The 9,715-nt window shown below is 39.8% G+C and overlaps 1 protein-coding gene across 3 annotated transcripts in view; it reads right to left on the bottom strand.

Moving 5' to 3' along the window:
- ADAMTS19 (ADAM metallopeptidase with thrombospondin type 1 motif 19) overlaps window positions 1–9,715 on the bottom strand; it is a 241,151-nt gene that overhangs the window by 13,238 nt on the left and 218,198 nt on the right. For 2 of the 3 annotated variants that reach the window (XR_004318692.1, XR_004318691.1), the window contains exons 22-23: window positions 8,487–8,664; window positions 1,115–6,561 (exon numbers count right to left, since the gene is read on the bottom strand). Coding sequence is in view for 1 of the 3 variants with exons in the window: in XM_032476644.1 (XP_032332535.1) it covers window positions 6,410–6,561; window positions 8,487–8,664 (330 nt within the window). In the remaining 2 variants the exon portion in view is untranslated. Of the gene's footprint in view, window positions 1–115; window positions 6,562–8,486; window positions 8,665–9,715 lie in introns of those variants that run through there. The other variant, XM_032476644.1, reaches the window with a different exon arrangement.

Genomic DNA, 9,715 nt, shown 5'->3' with positions numbered 1-9,715 from the left:
CTTTCTTTCTTTCTTTCTTTCTTTCTTTCTTTCTTTTCTTCCTTCCTTCCTTCCTTCCTTTCTTTCTTTCTCTTTCTTTTCTTTCTTTCTTTCTTTCTTTCTTTCTTTCTTTCTTTCTTCTTTCTTTCTTTCTTTCTTTCTTTCTTTCTTTCTTTCTTCCTTCCTTCCTCCTTCCTTCCTTCCTTCCTTCCTTCCTTCCTTTCTTTCCTTTCCTTTCTTCTTCACCAATAACCAACTGAATGCCTGAAAGTATTACCACGTGAAAATCCTGGACAATATCCAGATGAGCAGCTGGGGTTCCTCAAATTACCTGACTTTGCAAATTAGTTGCACAGTTGTGATTACAAAGGAAGCCTGTGATTAGGTTATAAATCCTTGTGCATCTATGGTATAACATTTTCAAAATTGGTAAACAAGGGAGGTAATCAGGTTGAGTGCCCAAATTTGGACTCAGACTGGCTCTGTTACATCCAACTCAACTGTGTTCTTGGCAAGGCGATGGATCTCTCTGGGCCTCAGTTTCCTCAGCTACTATGTGAAGACATGAATGGTCGCTTACAAGGGCGCTGTGACATTCAATAGCCACAGTGGTTAAGAGAAAGCTTAGCATGTATTAAGTGGTTAAAAATGGTTCACTATTACTTTGAGAGCATATAAGAACCAAACTTTCATTTCAGTTGCCTCCAATATAAAACTAACTGGAAAAAAAGAAGAAAATTAAAGTCTTATTAACCATCCATAGTTAAAAAGAAAACTCCACTTTCCAGCATCCCCTTCTTCGCGTGAGTCTGGGTTAGAACTGGCCAAGAGAACCTTGCGTGAAATTGGGAAGGCAAAATGGAAGCAGCATCCATTAATCTGAAAGTTTTTTTCTTTCTTTTTCATCAGGTGCAGTGACAGATCCAGGCATAGGCACTTGGCAGGTTCTAGACTGACTCTGCTCTCCTGAGCTCTGTGCCCATTTCTCATTGCCCACTGTTGGTCCTGCCGACTGTCAGGAAACTCAGACCCACAATCCAGTTTTTGGCTGTGGACTTACAAAGGAGGAAGCCACACAGAGGTAACAGCATCTCATGGACGTCCGCACAAATCAGCTCTTCAGAGTGACACTTACCCGGCTGTGCCTGGCTGCTCAGGTTGGTCTGTGACTGCTCTGACCCCCCAGCTCCTCTTCTGGACTTTTGCTTCCCAGCTCCTCCTGCAGCTGCGTGAGGTCAGCTCCGTCATCACCCAACACTGCTCTGCCGACGGGACCCCGGCAACTATTGCTACCAGAAATGTTTCAAGGAGCAGAATTTAAAAAATAGAATCTGGAATTAGTTTTCAGATCTGACTGGATTTAAAGGCACTAATGACTCTGTTCCCAGGAGTCAGGGGGATCCTGGTATCCAGGACAAATGGTGGCAAAATGACTACTTAAATTCTCACCAATAATAACCCGGGGTCAAGTGTCTACAAAAAGCAAGGCCCTGGGTTACCGGGCACTGGCTGCAATAGAACTTTTTCATAGAAAGAAAAAGAGTAAGGACTGTGGGGTTGAGTCACCGCTTCTAACTTCGCTGGAGAACTTAGAGGAAGAGAATGATAAGCCTGGGGTTTCACATTCACAGCTCAAGGTCTAAGCTGAAAACCAGAAAGCTTTTATGACAGCCTCGAAATAAAACCTTCCTAACGATACTGCTGGTGTTCTACCATCTGTGATGTCTTCTAAATCCCAATCCAGACTCAAGTCCTGGAAGGTCCAGAACCAGGCTCAAAGTACGACTTGTGAGGTGTTACCATACAGGCCAAAGGAACCGCAAGATTTCACCATTTCACATTAACTGAAACCAAAGGTATATGTAGAGGGGTATTTCTTAAAGGTGTTATATTATTGTGGGAAGAATACAATGTTCTATTAGCCTAACGTTTTTGATGTGGGTTCACTGAAGCAGAGTTCCTGGATTCCAGGTGTTAGTTCACGTTTCTGGGAGTAACTCTAATAATCTGTCTGAAAACTAGACCCAAGCATGGTCCACACTGAATGAAACAGATGCCAAAACTTCCTTGTTATAATGAAATAAAGAGGAAAGTACACAAGTGTTTAGAAAGATCATTTTCTTAAATACGACAGATGTGCTCATTACTCACTTGCTACATATGTCCCCTAAGAGGGTCCAAAGGGCATTCCCTTCCTCAGGCCTTGAAAAATACACTGATGAAGATGGTACTGGAATCCTGAAGTAACTTCGTAGCAGCTGTTCTCTGAAAACCAGAAATGACCCTGGGAGATGCTGTCATAGAGCTGAACTTCTTGATTTAATGAGCATGATGGAATTCTACAAGGGCAGGAACCAAAAGGCTGTGTTTCACTCCCAGAAACCAGACGGGAATGGTTACTGTGAGGGGCAGCAGAGTCAAAGGCGTAAAGGCAATGGTCTGACCTGCAAAGACTTCTGGTACTGGCTAGTGGGCCATGGAGTCCATAGAACTGAAATAGACGGGCAATCTAGGAACGTCTCAGATCCAGATAAGCATTTAATTTCTAGATTTAGTGAAAAGAAGTCTGATATGAATCACCACACCAGGGAATTACTTTCCCTTGATCAATTTCCACATGAGAGCAGGTTCACAGACCCAGAACTCTGAATAAAGGGGGGGGGGGCGGCTAGATATCTCAGAGGATAGATTCTGCTACACCGTCCAAAATCCATACTGTAAATCTACCTTCTAGTCTTCCTTGATGGGAACTGTGCACTGGGAAGACAGAAATCACCAGACTTTCTGATGACTACTGGATTACTGGCTCTGAACTGGTAAGAATTCCTGGTGGCCCTAAACAGCCAGTGAAGGCCCAACCACAGAGCAAGAGTTCGTGGAAGTCAGATAATGTAATCACGGTTCAGATTAAATCTGGCTCAGACTGGACCAAAGAGTCTCTGAACCTACCCCACAGTTCTGTCCCTGATTCTGAAAGGCTTATCTGGAGTCGAAATACTCAGCAACTGGCAGGGCCCTCGCTCCTCTTGTTGGTTCCATGATCTGTAGAATGAGGGCCCTTATGGTAAAGGCCATACAGGTCCCTAGAACCGCCTCTACATACCAAAATTGGAAATTAAATCAACACCGCACTCATGGAGAGATTTGAGAATGATTTTTACCATGAAAGATCTGAATGATGCAGGAATGAAAGTCTTTGTCTTTTTCTTCTTTTCTTTTCTTTTCTTTTGGCCTGTATTCCTCTACAGAAGACAGATTTTGGAGAATTGCACTGGATTATCACAAACTTAATCAGATGAGAGAGGGAAAAATTACACAGGAAAAGGGGATATTCTCAATTGCATTCTTTGATTCCTGAATTCATGAATCTAGGCAGAAATATGACCACGTATTGAACGATGAATCAGATCATATACAACATCTCAGAGGCCCTCCAAAATGTTTTCACCCAGCTGGTGCTGGAACCAAATACTGAAAAAAAAAAGAACATTACGTCACTCTGTTAGGCCATCTGCTTCAAGGTGATGGGGAGCACGGTAATACCAGACATTCACATGAGCATGAGCCCACTGCCACATTTGTTTGCTGTACTATGAATTCCCCAAACAGAAACAATATTGTATGGAAAATCATAACAGCAAATGAAGCATTTGGCAAGTTCAAGGATAGATTCTGGCAGAAATTTACAGGCTGGGGAGGCAAATGCAAAATCAGGGTGCGTGGCTATTTCTGTGAGAACAAACCACTGTTTTGTGATAGCTGTGAGCTAATACAATCATACGGCAATCACGGTGGAGGGCCAGTCCTCCTATAGCACGGCAACATACTGGGAAATAATACTTTCTCTGCTTTCATTAGGCTGCGCTCAGCAGTGACTGCAGCTAGACTGGCCCTGGTGAGTGGAAGGTCACGCTGCTGAATCCATGCATAATCTCCAGACCTGCCACCACTGTCTTTGTTCCTGGGCCCACTGGGCAAGGACAAAGGTGGCTGATGAAAGAGACTGGTCAGCATACACAGGACCTGTCATCTTATCCACCTGATGGCTGCGTCCTCTCTCCTGAGGGTGCTGCTCTTTGGTGAGCAGTCAAGTGGAATGTAAATTATCTACATACCTTTTCCTCCAAACTTCTTTGTTACCAATTTTCAAACCATGTTCCCATTCCTTCCAAGTCCTTGCCAATCCAGTCAAAACACCTTGATTGCAGTGTGATCACATCAGCTCACTTCTATCACAAAACAAGACAATGGTTTGTTCTCATGGAAATGGTCACTTACCCCGAGTATGCATTTGCCTCCCCAGCCTGCAAAGTTTTTGCCAAAATACCATCCATGAACTTGCCAAATGCCTTGTTCAGCAGTAGGGTATGCCATACGGTATTGTTTCTATTCAGGGAATTCATATTACAGCAAATAAAATGTAGCAGTGGGTTCATGCTCACATGAAACTCTGGTATTACCATGTTCCCCATCACCCTGAACAGACAGCCTAAGAGAATGATGCAACATCTTTTTTCCCCCCAGATATTCAATTATGGCATGAGTTGAATGAAAACATTTGGGAGGGCCTCTAAGATGTTATATGTGGTCTGATTCATTGACCAATAAATGGTGATATTTCTACATTGATCCATGGATTCAGGAATCAAGGGATGGATTAAGAGTGTCTCCTCTTCCTATGTAATTATTCCTTCCCCTAATCCCCTAGTATCTTATATACAATGTGCTGACACTGGCTAACTTTCTATCCCAGCAACTAAATTAAAGGATATACACAGTAAGGGACCATCTAGAAATAAAATGTTCCCCATATTATAATGAAGGTGACAATACTAATGAGGTAAGTGTCAAGAACTGTGCAGGTTTTGAGGTTTTACTCTACTTACCATCTACCGAGTTAGCCTGCCACCTGTCAGGGCAGAAGACAGAAACTCCCGGGTTAGAGACAAAGGACTTTGTTACTTACAGTAAAAGCAGAAGCCAGGGAATCAGCATTTCCTTGCACCAGTTCCCTGCGCCCCAAATCCCTCAGGGTGACGTGAAGAGAGCCAGCTGGTACCTGCACATGCAGGGAATTGTATTACGGGGAGAGACCCCGCTTTGAGGGAACCTGAAACTTTAATAATGAGAAATAAGCTCATCAGTCCTTTGCTCCAAAAAAGACACAGTCTTTATCTTCCAAGGCTGTTCATTATACAAACATCCTTCAGAAGATAGTCCAGAACAAAAGCAGACGGTGCCAGGACATGTGGAAACGCGAGAGACTCATGAAGAATTGCCTCCCGACAGGAAGTTTCACATATTTTATTGAAAAATCTAAGAAATCATGTGAATCATGTACAATCTTTTCTCACAAGAAAACCTTTAAGCTGGTTTTTTAAACGTTTCACAGAACTGTAAAACTTTTTACTTTTTAAAAAGAAAAAAAAAAACACACAATGAAACTACCACAGTAATATCAATTTTTTTTTTTGTTTTTCCTTGTTTCTAGGGAAAAAGGCTGAAAACTAGTAAATTTTCCCATTATCATTTGTGAGGCTAAGTACTACACTCTTTTATAAATCTGCTAAAAAGATATAAGGAACTGGGTGGATCAATGCTTTCTTTGTTCAAACTATTTTAAAAAGCTAATATCTAATGACAACATGTTAAAATAATACACATTTTTGTAGGATGTTACCATTTCTATAACGGTTTCTCTACACGATATCAACAGTGCAATGGTGATTCAGTGTAAGTCATTACAGTGTTTCATTGTTACAATACTTGTGTTCAAGTACATCATGAACATGATCAAAGTCTCCATCTTGACTTTCCTTTTCCATTATTAAAATAAGGTTATAATTACAGTAGAATTTTTCCTATGGATAGCTCTAAATCTGCACCAAATACATAATACATTCTCTAAAAACCTGTTCAACACTATGAGGTTTGCTTTGTTTACACATCTCCTGCAGATTACAGAAAATGGGCTAATTCTGCACCAGGACACCAAAAACCAAAAATGACTTCTCTCCACATAGAACTAAACTATTATGCTAAGTTAGTATACATTCTGAATAACTCAATGGCATTGTTGGGGAGAGAGTAGCACCTTAGAGACAGCCCTAACTTTAAAAAAAATGTTTGATTTTTTTTTCCTTTAAAGCCTGAAGATCTCGGGTTTTTTTTTTTTCCCTTTTTATTTTTATTCCGGCAACTGAATCCAACTTATTTATATAAAATTATTTATGAAGCCATATAGTATAAATGAAAATGTTTGTATAGCCAAAACAAACACCATATTGGATGTTTGGCAGGCCAAGAAAAATAAATTAATTTGATTAAATTATATGTAATCTGATAATATTTGGTCTGAAAAACATGCTAGTGTGTGTGTTTATAAATAATGTAATTGCAAAGAGCTGTGGGCCAGCCAGCCTGCTAGAGGTCAACTCTTCTGCTGCAGCTTTTGGGCATAGAAGTCCCTGCACGTCTCACAGCAGCGCTGATACCACCTCATGTCCTGACAGAGGTTCTTCTCACGGATCACCCGGCAGTACACAGGCCACTGATCACCCAGGCACTTGAAAGTCAGAGCAGCTGTGAAACAAAACACAGGGAACTCAATACACCGAGATAAACTAGATGTCACGAGTAGAGACAAACAGCAATCACTTAAGTGGGGCATTCGGTCCGCTTACTTTGACTCATTTATATTGCCTTGCAGAGCTTAAAAGACAGAGATAAAGACAGGCACACACGCCCCCCTCCCCCATAATAAAGGAGTAAAGTGAATGAAGAACGGTCTCACTCATGAGCTTCTATAGACTAATTACAGATAGATTTCCCAAGTCCAATGAGTTGTACTGCAAATGGCCTTTAAATTTCCATTACGTGGCTTTCATTTAAGCTTCTTTTGGATTTTCAGTTGCGAACATTAAAAAGAACAATGAATGTGTTCAATATGTTCACCATCATTGGACTACAAATTAATAAGTATTGTGATGGACGAAATTGCAAAGAAATAGCAAAACAAAAATCTGTTTACACTTACTTCACATTCCTTGTTTCCTAGACAGCAGACATGTCTAGTTGGGATATCTGGGGATTGGGGTTTCAGGCATCCTTAAAATCTAAGCTGATTATCAAAAGTGACTAAATTTTATAGCAATAGAGTGTTTGAAATGAGCTTTTGATATAAAAAAACTCGGTCATGTGGATTTGGCCCCAGTTCTTCTGAAGAATCAGCATGTTCTGGCATGTATAACAAAAGACAATTCTGCTACAATTGTTTCTTTTGCCACTGTTCTAGTATGATTCATTATTTCATATTTGAAAACCTCTGATTTTCCAACCACTGTGCTTCTGCGTTCAGGGATGTACCATCAAGAAATAATAAACAAAGAAAATGCAGTTTTAATTAAATTCTTCTTTCAATCCATTATTTTCTGCCACATGAGACTTTAAGGACTTCCAATAATTATTGCAGAGACGGATTATGTTGTCTTTGAATACAAGGATTTAGCACATCTGCTCTAGGATTGCTTAACTTTTTGTCTTAACTAGCTTTAATTCTATTTGAACTGATTATTTCTTAGAAATGTTAATTATTTGGCTTGAAAACGAGAATTTCTGTATTTCCATGAAGAACCAAACTTTTCCGTTTAGATCGAATCTTATGCCTGGAAAAACATCTATGACAATTTAGCTCCTTGAATTCTGGCCATATTATTCTGTATGATTAAACTGTTCCCCTGGAGATTATACATACAGATTAAAACTTAAAGTGTTGAACATAAATTAACCCAGCAACATCCAGGTAGCAGTGCTATTAAAAGCCACTAATTGCTACAAAAATTAAGGCTAATTCATATTTGTTATGCAAATACAGGATACTCTTTCTTGATGATGTATTAGATTGAATAACAGGAATTAAGAATACATATGAACGCATTTTATGACATAAAAGACTGTGTAAATCAGTATGTTATTACTATTTATTCATATTGAATATTTTTTCCTTAAAGATGAAAAAAATGGTACCTCTTGTTCAGTGATGTAGATCCATGTACCTGTTCTTCTTGAAAGAAAGGTTTTTACTCTATGTCTCCCCAAAGGATAATTTGTACCCAGGATCACAAGGCAGGCTGTTAACAATGGAGAGATCTAAGGTGTATGCTGCAACCTCACTTTCCACAGACATTACCGTAATTGATAGTTCTGCCATGGGTCTGGTCAGAACCCACAATATGGTTACATCCCTCAGCCCTTTAGAGGATGACCTGAGGTGGTGCGGCATTCATATTCCCAGGGCCTGGCTCTGAGTAGACAATTCAGGAATGAAAATACTTAAGTCTTCAGGATTTTTGTACCCACATGATCATTTGGACTAAACTACAGTCAAATAGATCCAATGTAGTCAGAAGCAAACTAATGAGTACAGATGGATAACTAAGCTTTAAAGTGAGATGCACAACCATGAGCATTTCTGTTTCTCAAGACAATCTCCTTTTCGGTCTGCTTACCCAGCCGGGGTGATGTTATAGTATTTACGTTAATCTTCTCATTGCAGGGCTGAAGGTGGCAGGGCCTGTATGCTGCAGGTTTTTCTGAAGAGAAGCATTCATTTCCATGTCTTCCTGTGATCTTATGCATGCACTGAATAACACGGGACTGCATTCCTTTGCCACAGGTGATTGAGCACTAGGAGAGATACAAGGTTTAATTAAAAGTCCCTTTTCTCAGCTTTAACACGCCTATTGTGTCTTTTATTCTTTCATTTTTTCAGTCAAAGTATAGTCGGTTTACAATGTTGCATCAGTTTCTGGTGCACCGCATAATGTTTCAGTCACACATATAGAGACATACTGTTTTCCTTTTTCTGGGCTGTGAGTCACCTTCTCCCTGTATTTCTTAAAACTGAACATGAGCCACATCATCTAGGGTTGATGTATAACCTGGGTCAGAAACACTGTTGCTCCTGACTTGGGCACAATGCTGTTCAATCTCTAGCTGACCTAAGGCAGAGCTTTGGGCAATGAAGGACGTAGGCAACTTAAAAACAGCAAGTTGGAGAGTATGACTTGGAGGGAAAGAGGGTGAATGATACCAGTAACGAACCTGGGCAGATGGTATTTAAAGTTTTAATAGCTAGTGTGCAACAAAATTGATTCACTGTTCTTTAATTTAGTCACTGATACTCAAGACTTAGATACGCCCGACTGGCGCACCGGATCCTCTTTAGAGTCTTTCAAGGTACTCACCCGCTCCATGTGCTCTGGCCTTAAAATATTTATTAAGAATATCAACATGGTTTATCAATCTGACGTGTTATTGAAATAACTGCTATGTCTTGGCAGATTATATGACATCCAAAATTGTGCAAATAAAAATATCTGATAATCTAGGTTACTCTAATAAAATACCCTTTGAATGGATTCCTTGTATTTCAGCTGAATGTCATTTGTCTTCATTTGTAAGATACTGCAAAGAAGAACACATTTAACATACAATGTTTGTTTATTAAAGAAGTCTCTTGGGTCCACGTATATCACTAGATCTAATTTGTTACACGAGTAAGCTGATGTTTAGTTGAATGAGAAAATACAATCATTTTATGGTATCCAAATTACAACTGCCAAGGGAATGTGCTTATGTCTCTGAAAATAATGATTTATTTACTAGTTATATGATTTTCTACAGGGTAAAGATTTAGCCATATTTGGCTGAAGAGTTCTAAAGAACTTAGACCTAT

Source organism: Camelus ferus, chromosome 3, assembly GCF_009834535.1.
Source record: "Camelus ferus isolate YT-003-E chromosome 3, BCGSAC_Cfer_1.0, whole genome shotgun sequence".
Lineage (NCBI taxonomy): Eukaryota > Metazoa > Chordata > Mammalia > Artiodactyla > Camelidae > Camelus > Camelus ferus.
This window is presented reverse-complemented; position numbering and strand designations above follow the sequence as displayed.